Below are 22,240 nucleotides of genomic sequence, written 5' to 3'. Positions count from 1 at the left end.
GCTAAATTTTGTTTAGAATTTTTCCATCTATGTTCATGATAGATGTTGGTCTGTAGTTTCTTTTCTTGTCATGTCTTTGTTTTTGGTAACATGGTAATGTTGGCCTCATAGAATGAGTTGGAAAGTATTCCCAGAAGTGTTTGGCAGAACTGGTATTCTTTCTTCCTGAAATTCTTGTAGAATTCACCAGTGAAGCCATCGAGGTTTTTTGTAGGCAGACTTTTTAACCACAAGTTCAAAATTTTTAAAGATAGAGGGCTATTCAGTTTATTTATTTCTCTTTGAGTGAACTTTGGGAGTTTGTATCCTTCAAGTGTTTTGTCCACTTCTTTTAAGTTATTGAATTTATTGAAATAAAGTTGTCCACAATATCCATTATAACCTTCCCCCCCCCTTTATTATTCTTTTAATATCTGTAGAATCTGTAATTATTTCACCTCTTTCAATCTTATATTGTTGTATCTTCTTTTCTTCCTGGTCTGTCCTGCTAGAGGTTTATCAATTTTATTGATCTTTTCAAAGTACAAGTTTTGGTGTCACTGGTTTTCTCTATGGTTTTTCTGTTTACTCTTTCACTGGATTTACACTCTGATGTTTATTATTTCCTTGTTCTGCTTACTTTGATTTTAATTTGCTCTTCTTTAGTTTTTTAAGGTGGACAATGAAATCATTCGAGACATTTCTTCTTATATAGGCGTTAGTGCTCTAAATGTCCCCTTAAGTACTACTTTAGAGAACAGCCCATGAATTTTGATATGTTTTTATTTTCATTCAGTTCAAAATAACTTTCTAATTTCTCAATTTTCTTTGGGTTATAGGTTATTTAAGTTTGTTTGCTTTTCAAATCTTTGGGGATTTTCTAAAGATCTTCTATTGGACAGACAGTATTCACGAAAGTTCTATGAGGTTTAAAAAGGTTCTTATACCTTATACTTTAAATAATCAATATAATATAAATTAATCTTTCTGTTGCTATCTATGAAAGCCTTTTCCTGGGTCTTGGAATAAAGACAACAGATGAAGCACAGAGCCACAACTATCTCCCAGCCAAATGATGCATGAGTGAGAAATAAACTTTGTTGCTGTAAACCACTAATATTTTGGAGTTATCTATTACCGCAAAATAAACCAGGGAGAGCTAATACAGCAGCCACATTTTTTATCTTGCAAACTAGAGAAACAGAAAAACCTGTCTCCATTAAGATTTATTTAATAAAGTCCTTGTACAAACATCAGTGATGGAAACTGAGAACTAACAAAACAAAAGCCAGCGGCAAGAGTCATGGAGTAAGGAAACCAGAGGGTCTATTCTGGAATGCTGTAAGTGTTGCCAGAGTCGGGTTTCTAGATTCTTGGCCTTGCCACATAAAAAGAATTCAAGGGTACAACACAGAGTAAGCAGGCAGAAAATTTATTAAGTACACATACAGAGAAGGAGCAAGCATGTACTCTCACAAATAAAGAGGTGAGGGGCAAGAGGCCCAGGCACTGTGAGGCAACCTGGTTTTATAGATTTTTGTTCCTTTTGTCATTTTTATTAACTATTTTACTACCCTCTCCTTTTTCCTCCTTGATGCTTGATGGTGGATGACTCACTCAAGCGGGGTAGGTCGACCCCCAGATGCTGTTTATTGCTGTTCTTCTCAGAAATATCTTTCTCCTTGCCACTTGACTGCTCTCTGGAAATTGTCCCTTGCTCATCAGCCAGCCACTGCCTCAAAAGGATAAGGTGAAACCTGAATGGCATCTACCATCATAGATTTCAAACTTCTTGGTATCCAAAAAGAAGAGAATTCTAACATTCATGTACAGCTTTACATTTTACAAAGCAGTTTTACAAGCACCCTCATTTTACAGATTATGAAACCAAGGCTCAAGAGGATACAGTGGCAAAGCCTTGATTCCCAGGTTTTCCAAGTCCAAATTCTCTTCTTTCGCCTACATTACATTAATTACCTGGCAACTAATTCAAAATATTGTTTTTAGCCAGAATAAAATCTTGGGTGGAAAAGACTAGCTATTTAGGGCCTAACTAATCCTAATAAGCCTAACCGTCCCCCGGCGTCCCCAGAAGTCACCCACCATTTCAGCAACCCACTCGCCCGCCAACGAAGAATTTGTACAGGCAAGCACCTAGGTCAGCAAAGAGCCTCCCCTCCCGCATTTTTGGTCCTCCACCCTTCCCGAAAGGCCAAGCGGCTGAGCTGGCGAACCAATGAGGAAGGAGCGAACGTGATTGGGCTACACTGCATCGCGAAACGCCCACAAGGCGTGGAATTTCGCTTTCCGCAGACGGCGCGGAAGTGGGGCGGGGGAAGTAGGTTAGGCTTCGTTGGGGGAGGGGGAACTAGCAGCGTGGGGGAGGAGCTTAGGCGCCAGCTACTGTACCAGTTCTTCCAGTAATCGGGCCCAAGTGTCTGGCTATTGTTGTACCGTCGCAGTAGGCTATCGTAGTACAGAGACAAGGCCCTCGTTTGCTTGGCAGAAGGCCGCCTAGGCAAGCGGCAGCGGGGAATGGAAGCGGAAAACACCGGCAGGTAAGCCGGGGCGGGGTGCCACCCCTCCCCCAGCGCCCCTCGCGGTGGGGCCGACAGGTGCGCGCGCGCGCACACGCACTGGGGTCTTTAAACGCCGCGGCCCGAACACAAAAGGCTGGGGCCGCGCGTGCGCACTATGTGGCCGCTCCATTCCCTTCTTCCCCTCGGCCGGCGGTGGTTGGAGGTGTCTCTTCCTACAGTGGAACCTCTCTTTCCCCCGCTTCCGCCATTGCTAGTAGGCTTTAAAATGCGTTAGTAACCTACCTGCGGTCTCCGGGTATTTCTTTCCAGTTCCTCTTCTTGAGCACAGTTCTCACTTTCCATTACCTCGTAATGAGCTTTGTATAAAGGTGGAGCAGACACACGTGTACAGTTCTGAGTCCACCCCCTCCAGGAGTTTTTCTTTTAAGTTAATAGGTTTTCTATAGCTTTCCCCCGAAAGGTTTACTGAAAGTACTGTCAAGGGTCACAGGGTAGGTAATATTGCTATGCTGGAGCTCTTGAATTCTGAAAATATGTGTAAGACTCCCAAGAAGTCAGTCTAAAGAAAATTGAGTTTTTCAGTGGTCTTGGAGACGATCTTAAGAATCTCTTTTTAAAATGGCCTTTGGGGAGTGTTAGATTCTTGGAGAGAAAGTTTTGCAAAAACAGCTTTAGAGATCTAGATTCCTGGCAGAAGCCAAATGAGAAAATAAATAATTAGACGTGACGACAGGGTCTATAAAAAGAAATAATTGAAAATTTACTTTGAATAAAATACTATTAGACCTGATGAAAAATTATTCTAAGTTTGAATAGCTAATAAGCCTTGAATTTATGCAAGTCACTGAACTTCTCAGGGCCTGTTCATGTCTATAAATTATCTCTGGAGTCCAGTTCTGACATGCAATGAGTCGGTGTTACGTTGAAGGAGCAAACTTAACCAAAATAAATTGTCTTCAAGTTTAGGAAAAGAGATACAGGTATGTAAAATACAGAACAGCCTGACGTATGACTCAAACTCTGGAATAAAATACTCCGCTTCTTTCCCAGAACTTTACCAGGAAGAGAATTCATCAGAACTTGTGGAAATTGCTCTCATCTTTGTGATCTTACTTCAGAGGAAAATTGAAACCTGAATTCATCAAATGAACTATCAGTATCTTACAGCATATATAGGACCCTGGTATACTGTTTAGCTCAAAGCCGTGGCTTGAATATTGTGTCTTAGCCTCATCCATAGGGCTGTAGAACATTTTTTTTTTTTCTTGCAAAGCTTTCACCTTCAAGAAATAATGGAGAGTGCTGTGTCAATACTCTGAAATGGAGTCTGAAATGACTCAAGCCCCAGGTAATCCTGAGAGAGTGGTTCTGTTTCACCCTCCAGTTTGTGCCAATCAAGGAATGGAATGCTGGGTAGAATGAATTTACTTTTTATTTCTGAAGATTTGTTGTAGAAGATTTAAAGAAAAGTATTTCATTGATGTAGTCTCTAAGAAGGGAAAATAGTTCAAGTCACAAGAAGCACTTAGAGTCTAACTAGAAGAGGGAAAAAGAAGGAATTCTATAAGGGGACCAGTTGTTTCCAGCGAGCTCAAGAACAAAAAGTACATTTACCAAAGATGGGAAGTAGGATGCCAGATCAAAAGGGAATGTAAAAGAGTGACATGGACCACTAAGAATACAGACAGGAAAGATTAGTCCTCAAATGAGATCACGTTTTCTAGAATTGTTAAACAAGAACAGGAAGGGCTTTTTTAGTTGGGTTTAGACAACAAGAAAAATGAGAAAGGTTTGGGTTTTCTGTCCAGTCCAATGGCATGATTGTAGTAGATGACAGCAGAAAAGTAAGTATTCAGTTCCAATTTTGATTTTTCATCTCCTGTCTTAAGGAAAGTGATTTTCAGAATGATTGTCTATATGAGACATTATAGCTGCTGTGGAAGAAATATTTCCTGACCCAGCTGAACTGTATTTTAAGTGAAAGTTCAGGTTATAGCAGTCTTTGAAGATTTGTAGACAATTGGTGAGGGCCCTAAAGCTTGGATATAAACACATGTCCCTGTTTCCCCTAAAGGTGGAGTCTGTGTTCTAATTTATTGACATTGTTCTTGAACAAATTGCTTCAATTTTTACTTATCAGTAATTACTGAGCATTTTAAAAAGGAACTAGTGATCGCTCGGCTAAGTGTAAGTTCAGAAAAAAGCAAGACCTACCAGGCTAGATTCATTCCCTATTGGATAATGATACTAGATTTTACCTGACTAGTCTGGACAGCATTAGGGGGATGCTGAGAAAAGGTACCTAGAATCCTTTGATCATCTCATGCTATCTTTAATTATTATTAGTTATTGTTATAGCAAGTTTACTATGTTCCAGGCATTGTTTTGCTTCTCTTCCGTGTGTTAACAAATTTAATTCTCATACCAACGAAATAGATGCCTTTCTCATTTTACAGATATGAAAGCTGTGGGCGTAAAGAGGTTTAAGGAACTTGTCCACATAGCTAGTAGGTGGCAGTGTAGAAATTTAAAGACAGGTGGTCTGGTTCCAAAATTTGCCTCTCTCACTAACAACTGTGCTATACCACTTCTCTTTGCAGGCAGCCTGAATACAAACTGATGGAAATCAGTTAGGTGAAAAGTTTACTATTGAAAGAATCAAGGGTAGGCTGAGAAGACGTCCTTCTGGTGTGCCATTTAGCTGTATCCCCAACTTTGTTCTTTTCAAAAGTTTAACAACTTAAGGGTTCTAAGGGCCTGCTGCAATTTGTGAGTAATCCAGATCTGGAAGGGAGTTGTGGAACTGATAGATTGAATCAGAATTGAGAAAAATCCCGACTGGCTGGAGTGGTGAATCATTTTTTACAAAAGGAGGCACGATCCCTTACTAGGGTGCAGAAAATTGGTGATACAAGTGTGGAATGAGGGAGACGTAAAGTAAAGGCAGTTTTCATTGATGGTAAATTGAGTATGAATCAACAGTAAAATGTGGGTGCCGGTAAAGCTATTAGTGGGTGACGGAATATGGTTCCCAGAATGAGGAAGTTGATAGCACTGTTCAGCTTCAGGTTGATGAGGCAGTATCTGGAGCATTTTGTTTGATTCTTAGCACCAAAAAATGACCAAATAGTGAGGAAACTTGAAACCATACTATATGAGGAATGCTAGGTGAACTTGGGACTCTGATTTATTCTAAATCTTTATGTTCAGTTTCTAGTAAACTGCTTGAGCAAGTAAATAACCAGTACCCGGAATACACACACTTCCACTTAACATTGAATGCATTCTTTTTTTATTATGATATTCCATCAGAGTTTATGTAACTAGCCCCCTTCGGTTGAGCATTTGGATTATGTAGCACTGGTCATTATTTTATGTGTGTTCAGTGTTGTATGTGGTTGTTTAAGAGGAGACAAAACGTATTTAGAAAATAGCAATTTAAATTCTTACAATAGTAGAAAATGAGGATTAAAGAAGTTGAAGAGAACCTTAAAGATTTAGTTTTTTGAAATATAGCAAAATCTGAATTAACTGGAGTCCTCAGTCACCTGTGTGTGTGTGTGTGTGTGTGTGTGTGTGTGTGTGTGTATTTCAAGAAAGACTGTCAGAAAGTAGAGTTCGTCATTCTCAGAGCTATAAAAACCAATTCTGTGAGTACCGTAGTTCAAGACAAGTGGGGTGCAGATGGAGGCTAGGAGGGGAGAATGGGTGAGCAGCAGGAAGAGGAGAGAGGAAGCACAGAACAATTATGGGGACAAATAAATGATGGCAGAAAGAAAACGAACAAGGGAGAATAAAAGCATCATGCTTATAAGCTTGATGTTCAGGAACTTAAATTTAAAAGAAAAAAAAAACCTTTCTGGTCTGTTCTGAGTTTGGACAGATTTAGCCCTATGTCCTAAAAATTCTCTGTATACATAGAATTATAGAAATCACTGAATCCAATCCCTCATTTTCCTGGTGAGAAAACGGAGGCCCAGAGATGATGAATGAATGGGCTGATTACAGTGAGCAGTTACACAACTCAAATTGGGGTGGTCTCCTGACTCCCAGTTCAGTCTCTTTCACTGCTGTCCTTCTCGTACAGACGAAAGTAGTGTTCAGAAACATGACAGAATTCTGAATTATGAGATGATAATTATATGTAAATGAAATAGATGTATTTAAGAAATATTTTCACAGTAAGGTTGACACAGGTTTATTTGTGTTGCTTACAGATTTATCTATTAGTAGATAATTGAAAATTTAATTATCTAGAACTCTTCAGTTTCCTAGCATTCAAGTTTATGAAAGTTTTTATGTATGTTTTCTACCAAGTCATAAGAATGTTGTGATCCACCCTCTTTCCCTTTTTGTTCTGGCTGTTAGGAAACTGTTGAAAAGCTCAGGCTAATTTTTTTTCTTATTATCACAGACACTGCTGGAAAAGTTTTTCTTGTACACATGCATTTGGCACTTAAGCTAGTGTATCTGTGGGATGAATGCCTAGAAAAAGAAGTAAGGGCGTCAAAGGATATAAGCATTTAAAAAATTTTTGATAGATATTGTAAAATTGTACCATACATTTTAACATAGATGAGATCATACTATAAAAACAATTTTGATTCCTGAAATCACTTAATTATTTTTCTTTTATCTTTCCCCAGTATTATTCAAAACTTTTTATACACATTATTTTTTTTTTACTTTTTAAAATACAGTTTTATTGAGATATATTCACATACCCTACAATCATCTACAGCGTACAGTTATTCACAGTACCATCATATAGTTGTGCATTCATCACCAGAATCAATTTTTTAACATTTTCCTTCCAAAAAAATAAAAGTAAAAAAGAACACCTTAAACATTCCATTCCACCCTATTTTTCATTTAGTTTTTGTCCCCATTTTTCTACTCATCTGTCCATACACTGGATAGCAGGAGTGTGAGCCACAAGGTTTTCACAATTACATAGTCACACCATGTAAGCTACATAGTTATGCAATCATCTTCAGGAATCAAGGCTACTGTGTTACAGTTTGGCAGTTTCAGGTATTTCCTTCTAGCTATTCTAATATACTAAGAACTAAAAAGGGATGTCTATATAGTGCCTAAGAATACCCTCCAGAGTGACCTCTCAACTCCATTTGAAATCTCTCTGCCTCTGAAACCTTATTTTGTTTCATCTCTCTTCCCCCTTTTGGTCAAGAAGATTTTCTCAATCCCATGATGCCAGGTCCAGGCTCATGTGCAGGAGTCATGTCCTGTGTTGCCAGGGGTTTTATACCCCTGGGAGTCATGTTCCATGTAGGGGGACAGGCAGCGAGTTTACCTGCCAGGTGGGCTTAGAGAGAGGGGGGTGGGGGGGGCTGCATCTGAGCAACAAAGAGGTTCACTGGGGAGACTCTTAGGCACAATTTTAAGTAGGCTTAGCCTCTCCCTTGCAGTAACAAGCCCCATGAGGGAAAGCCCCCAGATCGAGGGCTTGGTCAGGCTAATTTTAACATTTAAATATAGGTTATTACCTTAGAACTAACACGTTATTATTTTCCATAGCTTTATTTTTCTATTTCGGTCCTAATTTAGCTTATCATCAGCTGCCACAGATCATTTTCATAAAGATTAAGGAATATAGTGATATTGTAGATGAGTTAGCTCTAATGATAAAAAACTTCAGATTCTTTTTCTTATTTTTTTTTTCTTGTTCCTTGGCCAACTGTAATTTCTAAAATAGTATTTTTCAATTTCTGAACCCCAGAAATTCTGAAGATGATTGTCCCCTGAATATACTAAGGGAGCCATGCTTTGCCAATTTATTTTAGAAAGTTAAGTTTTCTTTTATGGTATGAATTGGGCCTCCTTAACGTACATATTTTCAGTTTGGATTTTGTGACATGCTCAAAAGCAGGACACATTTGTGAACCTCAGAGTGGTAGCAAGGAACATGGGAATGAGGGGTCGATTGTCTTCCTGACATTGTGACCAACCAGGAATAGATTCGTGCGTCTTAACAGCCACTCACTTACTGCCACCACATGTCTTTAATTTTATATATTCAAGCTTGAAGGGGCTTTTAGCATTTCTGGAAACTACCACAGCTGTAGTCACAAGTTGCAGTTGGCTTAATAGAATTTCCAGGGGGCAGCCACTCAGGATTTCTTGATTTAACCCCACCATATCCAACTGCTCATTCAAAGACACTGGATGAACAATATTTTAACAATTTATTAAAAAGGGCTACCAATAATATTAAGAAGTTTGAAAAAAGAACATTTGTTTTGTGCCAGGCACCATTCTGTGGACGTCACTTCTCATTTTTGCGTTTTAACTTCTGGCCCTTCTCTGCATATTTTTACCTTTGTGTAGCTGTAGTTAACAGTACTATTTTGTATTCTTTTCCACTTTAAATTATATGTTTTAAACATTTCCTGTGCTTTTACATAATAAAATCATGTAAAGTTTTATTTATTATAAATAATTAAATAAAAATAAATTTAATTTTTAGCTGTGAAGTATTTTCTCATGTTAATTTACTGTACTGAACATTTTAACATCTTTTTTAATATAATTTGAGAACAATATGTTGAAGGAAATAAGATCTTAAGATATCACTGATGCTTTTTTTTAATTAGAAAAGTTGTAGGTTTACAGAAAAATCATTCAGAAAATAGAATGCCCATACATCCACCCCCATTAACATTTTGCATTAGTGTTTCACTAATTCTTAACCTTTCTTTACCAAATTACCTTAACAGTAGCTTGAAGTCAAAATGCCTCTCCACTGGTTTGCGCACTTGGCCTGGACCCCTGTATATCTAGGAGCATCCACCAAGCTAGCTTAGGTGTCCACATTTAGACCATTACCTTGTGTCTGCCTAGGCCATTTAAACTTAACTCAGGGAATAGGTTGCCTTTTTTTTTTAAACCATTTTATTGAAATATGAACTACCAAAAAGTTCACCTATTTGAAGTATACTAGTTTGCCTTCTTAATCTCTACTTTCTGGGCTTTCTGTTTCTTCTCCACACATCATGAAGAAAGCTGACAAGTAAAGCCTCTTACCACAGAAAACATGATGTTTCTCTCCAAATGGTAAATGGTACTTTTCAATTTTATTTCCCACTGTTTTTCTTTCTACTATATATTTAATGGCATCATGTGGCATTAACTGTAGCTTAAGTTTCATAAAATTTCTGTTTATTTCCCTAATTCTCTGCTAATAGCAGCAGCTGGAGAAAGTGGTTTAAGGTCATCAGAAATTCTTTTGAAATTGTTGTCTTTATGTTGAAGGCCTGTGTTCTTTGACAAAGTTTAAATCGTGTTCAGAAGAGAGGTTTAGCTAGGTTTCCTCATAAATTCAACAGATATTTACAGAGTATCCATTTCTAGTCCTCATTTGGTGGCAAAACAAAAAAAAAGCAGACCTAATAAAGGAGCAAATAGGCAAATAAATTGAATGAGAACTTTAAGTTGGGTTGTGGAGAACTGAATCTTTGTGACAAGATGATTAGATTTTGAAGGTAGAGATGCAAATTCTGTTTGTGAAGGTTTTAACCCTCTGTGGGCTGAGAGGCCTTCCAAGTCTCTCTACTAGAAAATTTCCATGATTTCATTTCAGAGAAAGTACAGGATGACTTGACAGAACTTGTAAGTTTTACTGATGACACATCTTGTCATTAAGCTTTGTGAAAGTTAATGTTTGGTTAGTAGGCACTCAGTATAGGTTGAGTGAATTTGTAAATACAGGAATAGACCTTCTCTCTCTTCTCCCCAATTATCTACTCTAAATAAATACTACAATCTTGTTCAAAATATTTGGACCCTGTAAATTAAGGTTATTTACAGCTGATAGTTTAAGCTTACTGTTAGGTACATTTTGTGGTCATTATATATCATACTGAATTGTTCTTTCAGCTATTCCCTTCGGCACACTCAAGCTTTTTATACTTTTCCATTTCAACAAATGATGGCTGAAGCTCCTAATATGGAAATTATGAACGAACAGCAAATGCCAGCAGAAGTTCCAGATCCAGCTCCTGCTCAGGAACTTGTACAAGGTAGTTTCCTTGATGAGAAAATTTCTTTTGGATTCATCAACTTATTTAACAAAAAGTTTAATCATGTTAAACAGTTTGATACATTCGTGAGACAAACTTGTTTAAATCCTGGCTCTGTCTCTTAGTAGCTATTTGATCTTGGGCAAGTTACTGAAGGTCTCTCAACTTAATTTTCTCGGTGTTGCTGCTGGGCCCATGTCATCATTATTTTGTACCTGAATTACTGCAGTAGCCTCCTAACTGTTCTCCCTGCTTCCACCCTACCTCAGCCTATTCTCCGCACAGCAGCTGGAGTACCCCTGTTAATGTGTGAATCAGATCATATCACTCCACAACCCCTTAGTGACATTCCATTACACTAAGAGAAAAAACATGGCATTCCATTACACTAAGAGAAAAAACAGAGTCCCTACTACAACCTAAAACCACTGTATCCCTGGCCCTCTGCCCCTTCTCTGACCTCATAGTCTTCCTCTTGCCACCTGGCTTGCTGTGTTCAGCCACACTGGCTATCTCACTGTTCCTTGAACACATTGAGGACACTCTTACTTTAGGGCCATTGAACTGGCTGTTGCCTCTTCTAGAAACACTCTTCCCTCAGACATCATGTTGTTCTAACTCCCTTAGCTCCTTCTAGCCTCTGCTCAAATGATGCCTTCTCATGGGGCCTCACTGACCATCTCATTTGATATCGCTGCACCTCCCCACCCCCACCCATACTCCTAACACCCCTTACCCTTGAGTATTTTTTTTCCAGCATTTGTCACTTGCTAACATGATATATAATTTACCTATTGTTTGTGTTTATTTTCAGTTTCCCTCCCAACCCCATTTGTTGTCTGTTTTTCCCTACTAGAGTATTGTGTAAGCTTCGACACAGCTCTAGCTCAGTGCCTGGCATGTAGCAGGTGTTCAGTCATGAATGACTGTATGATTGTGTGACACTTCACAGAATTATTTAAATACAGGAATTCATCTAAAGGCTTAGGCTCGTAGTAGGCACTGAAATATTCATTTACTTATCCTATGGATTTTATCTGGAAAGCTAATTTATATGTTTTTTTTAAACTTAGGTATGTTTTCTCCTGGAAACAATGTTTGACGTGACTTGAGTGGCCTCCAGGCCACTCAGCAAAAGCCCATGTAACCTGTAAAGTTCTTGAAATAGAGAACTTTCTCAATCCACAAAACCTAACAGTTCTTTATTTAACAAGCACTTTTTTAGTACTTAGTGTGTGCCAGGCACTGTGATGGGTTCTAGGGAATGAAAGAATATTGGTTCTGCCCTCAAATATCTCATCATTCACAGAGGGAAATTATCAGTAAACACACGTTTTACCTCAGCATGCTAAGGGGTCAAGAGGGACACTAAATGCTGCGAGAGCTCATGGGGATGGTGCCTAACTTGGATGAGGGCACTGAGGCAGCTTTCCAGAGCAGAGCAGTGATGCTGGAGCTCTGAACTCCAGGGCTGAGGAGACTTTATCCCTATGAAGAAGGGGCTGGGCAAGTTTCTGGGCCAAGGGAGCAGCATGTGCCAAGGCACAGACGTGATGAAACATGGCACAGTCAAAAAAACTGAACATGATTCTGCATGATCGGCATTTGGGTTGTAGGATGGAAATGGTGAGCGATGAAGCTGGACAGGGAGGGGGTATTTTAGGATTATGTTTTATTTAAAGAATTTATGTTGTATCCTGAGGACAGGAGGGAGCCACTGAAAGAATATAAGCAAAGGGATGATTTCACCAGAGTGACATTTTAATAAGATCAGTCTGGAAATACTATGAAGGATAGACTGGGTGGTAGAGAGCAAGACAAAACGTGAAGGCAAAATGTAGATTAAGAGACTGTTAAATGAGGAGGACCCGAACTGTGGCAGACAAGAGCGGAGAAAGACAGAGGTAGGACCTATTCCGGAGGTAGAATTGCCTGGGCATGGTTAACATCTTTCTGGTGAAGGAGAGGAAAGGGAGGAAGCGGAGTCTGGAAATGACTCGGTTTTCTGGCATAGGCAGTTGGGTGAAGGAGGTGCGAGAATTAGAAGAGCAGATTTGGGGAGTTAGGAGGTAGAGAGAAGGTAATGTTTTCATCAGTATAGCAGTATTCATGTGAGGAACGTGTTGGAAGTTTCAGTTTATGATTCCAGGAATACATCTGACTCCATTGCAATGAAGATAGCATCTGCCTTTCTTTCTCCTATTTTTTTCCTAGGAAGGGAGCACTAGAACTTCCCCAGCTTCAAACCAGTGGTGATGAATCCCTTGGCGTAGGGAGAGGCTAAAGCAGCATGAGGCAGAAGAGAGGAAGGACTGGACTACCTTGTTCCTAGGTGGTTTTGTTGGTAAAATGCCAAAAAGTAATAAAATGGGGTAGGGAGCTGAGAAATTAGAAGAGAGGTTGAGGAATCAAGGGTAAGAAAGCCAAGGCTTCTTACTGGGTAACTTTAGGTCATTGGTTCTTAGGGGGTAATTTCTCCCCCCCACAACATTTGGCATGGTCTGGAGACATTATTGACTACCCTGACTGGCAGATCAGCAGGGTGCTACTGGCATCTAGTGGCTTGAGGGTAGGAAAGCTGTTTAACATTTACAATGCTCAGGACAGCCCTCCACGACCAAAAGTTAGTTATCCAGCATAAAATGTCCGTAGTGCCGAGGTTTCTCAAAGGTTAGAAACACTGTATTAGGTCCTGAGATTAGATCCCTAGTCTTGCCTTTTAAAAATATTGTCAGCCCAGAGATTCCATCCTCAGCACCTCCAAGTTCACCTCTGTGGATATGTGTGGAACAGAATACCCACTTATCACTCATAATCTCGGGGACAAGTGTACAAGCCATTTGAGGTTTTCTGCTGGAAATTATGGGGAAAATGAGTTAAAAGGTTTTCCTTCTTATTTTTCTATCTTCCTTCCTTACCTTTTATGTGTTTACAGTAAGAATTCCTATGAAATGGTACATAGACATTTTGTATCCTGGGGAGGCCAGGATGCCAAGTAACATTTTCTGGAAAATCAATCTATAATTATCATGGACATTTAAAAGGGAAGGAGAGTGAAGAATGAGGCACATGAACCCAGTTCTGTGATGAAGGAAGAAGACAGTATTGAAGAGGAGACAATATTGGGAACTAGAAGAGCATAGTTTCGGGGAGAGGGGTAAGAGGGGTGTTCATAGGATGATTGTCTAGGAAAGCTGCCTGAAGTGGTTAAGTTAAGATTTCCTGAATGTACTTGCTGGAAATCAATGTGTTTCAGAAGCTCCAAAAGGAAGAAAAAGAAAACCCAGAACAACAGAACCAAAAAAACCAGTGGAACCCAAAAAGCCTGCTGAGCCAAAAAAGTCTGGCAAGTCCACAAAATCAAAAGAAAAACAAGAAAAAATTACAGATACTTTTAAAGTAAAAAGAAAAGTAGACCGTTTTAATGGTGTTTCAGAAGCTGAACTTTTGACCAAGACTCTTCCTGATATTTTGACCTTCAATCTGGACATTGTGATTGTAAGTATTTTTCTCATTTGATTTTATAAATAGTATTGCTGGATTAGTTTTACTTAGAAGTTGTTATCATTGCAAATATAGCATTTTGCTGAAGAAGAACCATTTCTAAGAAGAATCCCTTTTTTGTGGTAAAATGTGTCACCTTCATGTGGTGGTATTACAGGTGAGTATTTAACAGATGGGCTATAGTTGGTCTGTCTAGGTTCAAATCCTGCCAAGTGGTGTGACCTTGGGCAAGCCTTTACCTTTCTACACGACTTTCCTCATTGGTAAAACGGGGGTGATAAAATTTACCTCATAGAGTTGCAAAGATTAAATTAAATAATCCATGGGAGTCACTTGGAGTGCGTGACACCTGTGAGTACTCAGTAAATGTCCTTACTTACGAACTTTGATTTTTGTAAGGAACTTCAACACGTGAACAACTGTGTAGGTTATGGGGAGTAAGCTACTTGTTGGGAGTCGAGAACCAGACTTGTGGCTGGGACATGGGCTCAGATGTTGATTGTTCGAGTACTTGTCTCTTTCCAGTGTGGAAGGAATGCGGGGATATGGGGGAGCCCTGGGAATATGAGGTATTCAGACAGGTTTTTATAAACGAGCAAAATTTAATATAAAGGAAATATTTTCCCTCAAAGTAGAATATTTTGTTCAGATCAAGAGTCAGTAAACAATATTGCATATGATGCTGGATTAAATTTGTATTTTAATAAATGCAATTTTGTTTACCCCTCCTCTATAAAATCCCTAAAGCTGTAAAACATGTTAAGCCTGAAATGTAGAAATATTTTGCTTTGCAGATTGGCATAAACCCAGGACTGATGGCTGCTTACAAAGGGCATCATTACCCTGGACCTGGAAACCATTTCTGTAAGTGGTTGCTTTTCTTATTGCTTTACTTTTAAACTAAATGTCTTTCTTAATTTTTTTTTTTTTAAACCAAGTTGTGTTTACAAAGAGAGCCTGTATGTGTGTGTAAATATATATATACTTGTTTTTTTAAATTACCCGCAGACACAGTAACTGTAGTACATCTTTGTGGCGTTGTGTACAGAATAACTGCCCTTTCCAGGTTTCTGCAGATTTTATTTCCTAGAAGAGATATGAAAATGCTGATCATTGGTAATCAAGATGTAATAGTTATGAGGTGCTGTGATTGGAGACATTCTCTACAGATACTTTATATCTAACAAAAAAATAGTATTAAAAGCCTATTAGAGTGACCTTCAAAGCCAAGTAAAACTACTGTGGTATTGTCCTATAGGTAAGTGCCTAGTAGAACAAGGCATGTAGTAGGCCCTCCCCAAAACACTAACTGATTAGCAGAGAGTACATTAAAAATATTTAGGACAACTGGTAGTGATGGGTGTTTGGAACCAATAATACATTGTCTCCATTATTAACAAAATGTCTAGGGAAATCATTTTCCCCACTGTCAAGGTGTTTTAGGGTTCTGTATCCTTTGGTTTCTGTTATCTGTTTGAAACATTCAGGTGGCACGTGGTGGTATCACCAATTATTAGAAAGGAAAATTTACAGTTTTAAAGTTTCCTACATCGACTAGCTGTGTATTCTCAGACAGGCGTTTGCCTTAATCTCTTCTGAAAGTCTCTGTTCCCTTAGTGAAAAGGAGAGAATAATAGTAACAAGATGGTTGAGATGATTAAATGAGATAATTCATGTAAAGGGCTTAGCCTATACCTGGCACACAGTAATTGTTCAGTGTAATATTTGGTGTATATTATTAGTTTAAAATAAAACAAAGTTCTTTTGTTTTGCTTTTTCAAGAATAAAATGTATACTACCACATCATTTCATTGGGGAAAAAAAGTTTGACGTTCCACAGGAAACACTGAACTACTCACTTTTTTACAGGGAAGTGTCTGTTTATGTCAGGGCTGAGTGAGGTCCAGTTGAGTCACATGGATGACCATACTTTACCTGGGAAGTATGGTATTGGATTTACCAACATGGTGGAAAGGACAACGCCAGGCAGCAAGGATCTTTCCAGGTAAATATATAACATTTACTTTTAAAGGTTGGGCCCTCAACCGTGGTGGTGCCTCCATACTCTAGGAACTATCATATGTATCTAGGCTGGTTGAGCCCAACAAATGTGTGGTCTGACCTTTTATTGAAAGCTGTCTGAATTTAGCATATTGTGAATATTGCCACATTTATACTTTGTGTTTAAATTCAATTTTAGTAAAGAATTTCGTGAAGGAGGACGTATTCTGGTGCAGAAATTACAGAAATATCAGCCACGAATAGCAGTGTTTAATGGAAAATGTAAGATTTACTTTTAAATTTGATCTTTTTTCTTTGCTAACATTATGGGCAATATAAATATGTTCATATTTTATTTTAGGTATTTATGAAATTTTTAGTAAAGAAGTTTTTGGAGTAAAGGTTAAGAACTTAGAATTTGGGCTTCAACCCCATAAGATCCCAGATACAGAAACTGTAAGTCCTTAAAATTACATTTATGAATCAGCTAAATATGAATTTTCTGTAGCTAATTTTCATTTTTTCTGTGTCCTATCCATTGTAATTTATGCTATCAAAAAACGCACTGTATTTTGTTGAATAATACATGTATATGTTTCTATCGACTTGCAGAATTAATGCCGATTCCATTAGAGTTTTATTAGAAAATTTTGTCAGCTAGGTCTTAATGATGATATTAACATACCAATATTGGCTAAAATATTGAGTGAAGCCAACTCATACTGCATTCAAAACATATTTAATGGCATATACATGTTAAATTCAAGTGGTTTAGCCCTTTCTCAGTTGTGAAAGACAGATGTCAATATAGATATGATCCCGCGTAGTAAAAGTGCTAATTGCCCCTTGTTTATATAATTTAGCTCAGCTTCATTTCAGTCATATAAATAGTACTGCCCAGTTGCAGGTAGGCATCCAGCCAACCTGACTGGCATTTGGCAACTTGAAATAACACAGCAGTCTTTAAATTTTGTCATTTTATGTGGAGCTTCTATAAATGTCTGGTTCAAATTTTGCTTCTTGAAGTATAGTTTTCCATTTTAACAATTATAAAAAATAACCACACATCCATAGACCTATGTGTTGTATACATCATAAATCACAGACCACCACTGTACTGTGTTTGTGGAGACCTCAGAATAAAGTTTCTGCCACCTACATACATTTAAACATCTCCTTTTAAAATCTCTTCTGTTTTTAATTTCATATAAATATGTGATTGATAAGGTAAGGTAGGTTATAGCCTTGGTCTTTCTTTGAATTGAGACCTACCCTTGTCTACTTGGCTAAATTGTACAGGTGAGTTCACTACTTTCTGTTGTGTAATGCATCGTTGTCTGTTAAGCACCAGATAAAACTCAGCTACATCTCTCAGATGTATGTATTCATAGTAGTGCTGTCAGTGGGCTTGAATCACATCGTGATAGGTAGTTTTAGCTCTTATAATAAATTATAAGGAATTATTATAAGATTTGTCTTTTTAAATTTATTCCTTATGAAATATAAACAGTTATCAAATGTTAGTGATTCAGCTGTGAAACAAAAAAAAAAGACATGAACTTTTTCAAGTTTCTGTATCACTGTAATTGAATATTTTGAGATTAGAAAATGTGCTATTACAAAACCTGGTACCCTGTGCACCTACATATCTTTTTAAATCAGAATTTTCTAAATGCTGCATAAACAAAAAATAATTATTTTTTTCTAAAAGGCATGATATGAAGACTGATTTTAAAATTGCAGCTAATATCCATAATCCAGTAGCCCCACTCTCATATATTGTTGGTGGAGAAGTGAATAGATACAAGCTCTAAGAAGAGCAGTTTGTCACCATCAATCAAAATGATAAATGCCAATGTCTTTCTCCTCAGCCATTCCACTTCTAGGGATTTATCCGACAGATGTACTCACACATACTTGAAATTAAATATGTACAAGATTATTCACTACAGCTTACAATAGCTAAAGATGGAAAACGATCTAAATGTCCACAGTTGAGTCTGGTTAAATAAATTATGAAAATGCTACACAGCTATAAAAAAAAAAGGAAGTTCTTCATATTCTGAAGAGATAATGGATACAGAATTATCTCTGTCATACATTGAATAAAGCAAGGTGCAGAACAGAAACTAGGGCATGTTAACCATTTATGTTTTTAAAAAGAATTGAAGTAAGGGAAAGATACAGATCTAGGCACATTTGATTGTACACTCATGGGATACCTCTGTAATTGGCAACCTTGATTGTTTTAGGGAAGGGTACTAGGTAGCTAGAGCCAGGGTTGGGGGGAGACCTTTCATCATATACCAGTACACCCATTTGTTTTGTGAATTATGAACCATAAAAAAAAACAAAAAAAAGACAAACACGGGGAAAACAAACTTACTGTTTTGGTTTATTGCCTTTATTATAAATAAATAGTACAATTTTGTAATTAGACACAACTTCTTTTCTTGATTTTACAAATACTGAAATGTGTTATCAAGTTATTAACCCCAATAAAGATAATTTTCTAATTCAATAAAATTGTAAGATTCCTGTAACTATAAAATTTTATGATTCTAGCTCTGCTATGTTATGCCATCATCCAGTGCAAGGTGTGCTCAGTTTCCTCGAGCCCAGGACAAAGTTCATTACTACATTAAACTGAAGGACTTACGGGATCAGTTGAAAGGCATTGAACGCAACACAGACGTTCAGGAGGTGCAATATACATTTGACTTACAGCTTGCCCAAGGTATATTACTCTTATCACTCACTCCCTTGATTCATTTCATGTATATTTACCTTACAGAAAGCATGTTGTGGATTTCAAAGCAGGAGAAAAGAAAAGAATTATATTCGTAGCCAAAGTGTTCTGATAATATTAGGATCTCCTTTTATCAAGGTCTTCCATCTACTCTGGGTACCCCTGCAGACAGTGGGGAGCTAAGAAACACTGTAGCCTGCCTAAAATTAAATGTAAAGGAAAAAACAAAATAAAACAAAATTAAATGCAAAGATTTTTTTTTACAATTCATGAGATAATTTAGTGTATATTACAAAGAGCATAAAAGATTAGCGCAAAAGATATATCTCAGTTTATCGAGCATTCAAAAAGATTTATTAATCATGATTTCTGAATGAAGAAATTTTCCAAATTAGTGTACCGAGTCAGTTATAAATTCTTTCTACCCTCCTCACAGAGGATGCAAAGAAGATGGCTGTTAAGGAAGAAAAATATGATCCGGGTTATGAAGCAGCATATGGTGGTGCTTACAGTGAAAATCCATGCAACAGTGAACCTTGCAGCTTCTCTTCAAATGGGCTAAGTATGTTCCCCTTCATGTATTTTTTCCTTTCAAAGACTTGGTTTGATCAGGAGTAGGAAGAAAAAAAATCAACATAGAAAGAGCAAATTATTGAAGAATGGGAATAATATAAAATTTAGCAAATTTTCCTATCACTAACTGATGGCTACTTGATATTTAATTACACAAACTTTTACAGGTCATTTTTCTTTAAGTCACTCACACTAAGTGATCCTAGTTGCATTTTCCTTCTTGAATATCAAATGAAGATTTATAAGTCCTGTATTTGAAAACAGAACAGAAACTTCTAATTACATTAAAAACAAAACAAAACTTGTTTACCTATTTCAATAACAATTCTCCTTCATTGGACTGTTGAAAATTTCCTGATTTGATCATTTAGAACATTTAAACATAATAAACTAACACTCTTTTTCCCCCTAGCAGCTGACAATGCACAGTTAAGTGGAGAACCAACTTTCAGTGATGTTTCAAATGGGCACTGGATGACCCAATCGTTTACAGACCAGATTCCAGTCTTTAATAACTGTGGGACACAAGAACAGGAAGAAGGAAACCATGCTTAAGAATGGTATTTCTCAACTCTGCTTAAATTCTGCAGTTTTAATGCAGTTGTCAAGAAGTGGACCTCAGTTCGCTAATTGAAGAGTTTTATTAGTGTTTTACTCTGGTGGTATAATTATAGTTTAGAAAGTTGTGTGGTAGAATCAACTGTGTGAACTTGGTAGTTTGGAATAAGAAAGTAGGATTTTTTATATATGAGTTTTTGTATTTGAATTAACCATCATTCCAGTTTTTTATAAATGTATTTCATTTTTGAAAAAAAAATTGATTTTCTTTTGAGAGTCACTTTTAATCTGTAATTTTTAAATGCAACAGTCTGAATATATATAGTTGATTCTTAACTGTGCATAAATTTAGATGCACTGTTAACCCCTTTTATGCCTAAGAAGGGTATGATAATAGTTAAGAATTAGTACTGGTAAAAAGACAGATGTGTTGGTTTCCATACATGAAGTTAACCTTCAGTGGAGTCTCATTTGTTCATTTTTAGAAGTGTTTAATGGGTTCCCTGAGTCATATTCACACTCAGACCTCTGCTTTACCAGTGGTGTACATTTGTGACAGGTGCTAAATAGTAGAAATGTTGAGTATGTTCTTGCTTCAGGAAAGCTAAATCGGCCTGCCCTAACAGGGCATTGAACCCTGGCTGTGGTCTCCTCATCCCTGTTGTTCATCCTCCAGGATTAACTAGACCATTCTGTTGGGGAGGTAAGCTCCAGGGAATGCAGTAGACCTTTTAAATTTTGTCACTTCATCTTCATCTGTGATTTACTTGAGAGACAGAAATTTGATAGGGAAGAAACTGGATTTCTGTCTCAATATCTATCACCATTCTGATTTTATCCTCCTTGGCATTATGGATATGACCTGGGAAGTGGTAAGAAATGAACTTCAAAACTGAGCAACAAGATACTAGAGTTGTTTGATAATCTTATTTAAACTGGGGATTTATGTACATGGAATGTACATAAAATAAATTATATAGACTTATTCTTGCTTATTAGATATAAGCAGATAATTTTTAAAAATCGTTTCTCTGTATCATTGGAGTTTATTACTGTGGACTAAGTGAACCTCATAGAAAGGTTAGTTTGAAGTATGTATCTTTGTGATTTTCTAATGCATTTTCCATGGTGCTACAAATAGTCTAGAACTACTAAGTCTGGTGCATATCAAAGCTGGATATTCTGAATTGCCATTTGCATTCATGCCTAGTGAACCTGAATATTCTGATTTCGCACATACCCAGGGAGCATGCTGTTTTTTCAATATGAAATATTTATGAGGTAGTTTGTTGTTTTGTTGTTTTTTTTCCGGGAAGTTAGGTGGCCTGTTTTTCTCTTTATAATAAGAGAAACAAATTCTTGTTGTGAAGTTTAACATGCTTTTTAGTTGTGGCTATGATGGAATTCTTTTTTCCTTCAATCTAGGTCAAACTGTGTAAAAGTCACTCATGTTATTTAAATGATGTACTGTATTGCTGTTTACATGACATTTTATGCAGGTGCTTTGAAGTGCCTTGCATCAGGGATTAGAAGTAATTGAATTATTTTTTATGGGATTATGTAAAGCATGTAACTAGGTATTGCTTTGGTATATAACTATTGTAGCTTTCCAATAGAATTTTTATTTGAGTGGGGAAAATGCCCTTTAAATTATGATGGACTGTTAACTTGAGAATGAGGTTGAGGATTTTCCAAGCATACAATAATGGTGTTTTTCACTAAACATGACAAATGAGTAGTGAATGTTAATTTATCCTGTATATGACAGCCTAACACTTTAATTAAATAATATTGGAAATGTTTTTAAATTCATTTGAAAATCTGATGGTTTTTACAATAAAAAATATTAATAATGGTTTTCCTTAAGTTGTAGGCTTTTTCTGTATAAGGCTTATCAGTATTCTTTTCCCTTCACACCTGAAAACAGTTTACCTCTGTTATACTTAACATACAGAATAATATACATGGTGAAAATCATAAAAATTTATGAATATTTGATTTTTTTCAGACATTCATGTTTTAAATGTAATAAGTTCTATAGAAGACAAGATTGTCACTCGTAAAAAATACTTGCATGTGGAAAATACATTTAGAAATATTTGATTTAGAAATTTTAAAAATGTGTAAATATAATTGTCTTTCAGAGTTAAGCAAACTGATTACTGATACATAGATGGGTTTATTTCTTTCCAACAGTGTCTTTCACTCATATAATCTTCATTTCCAAAAGTACCACTTTTCCTTATGGAAGTAAATCTATTCCTGTCTGGTCCAAGGCACAGTTTGCACACAGCAGG

General features: G+C 37.1%; 1 protein-coding gene across 3 annotated transcripts; it reads left to right on the top strand.

Annotated features, from left to right (window-relative positions):
* The first annotated feature begins 2,350 nt into the window (after positions 1-2,350).
* TDG (thymine DNA glycosylase) lies at positions 2,351-21,798 on the top strand. 3 transcript variants are annotated; one of them, XM_037846036.1, is made up of 10 exons: positions 2,351-2,537; positions 10,416-10,558; positions 13,815-14,056; positions 14,857-14,926; positions 15,932-16,067; positions 16,263-16,345; positions 16,425-16,519; positions 18,629-18,800; positions 19,249-19,374; positions 19,798-21,798. In XM_037846036.1, exons 1-10 carry the CDS (start codon positions 2,515-2,517, stop codon positions 19,938-19,940), a joined length of 1,233 nt encoding a protein of 410 aa, XP_037701964.1. In that variant the 5' UTR covers positions 2,351-2,514; the 3' UTR covers positions 19,941-21,798. The 3 variants fall into 3 exon arrangements, with proteins under 3 accessions (XP_037701964.1, XP_037701965.1, XP_037701966.1); XM_037846037.1 differs by having other exon boundaries at positions 2,352-2,537; positions 19,801-21,798; XM_037846038.1 differs by lacking the exon at positions 2,351-2,537 and adding an exon at positions 7,938-9,593.
* The last annotated feature ends 442 nt before the right edge of the window (positions 21,799-22,240 follow it).

This window comes from Choloepus didactylus, chromosome 8 (assembly GCF_015220235.1).
Source record: "Choloepus didactylus isolate mChoDid1 chromosome 8, mChoDid1.pri, whole genome shotgun sequence".
In the NCBI taxonomy this organism is placed as follows: Eukaryota; Metazoa; Chordata; class Mammalia; order Pilosa; family Megalonychidae; genus Choloepus; species Choloepus didactylus.
Note: the sequence above shows the minus strand (reverse complement) of the source record. Positions and strands in the feature narration are given on the sequence as shown.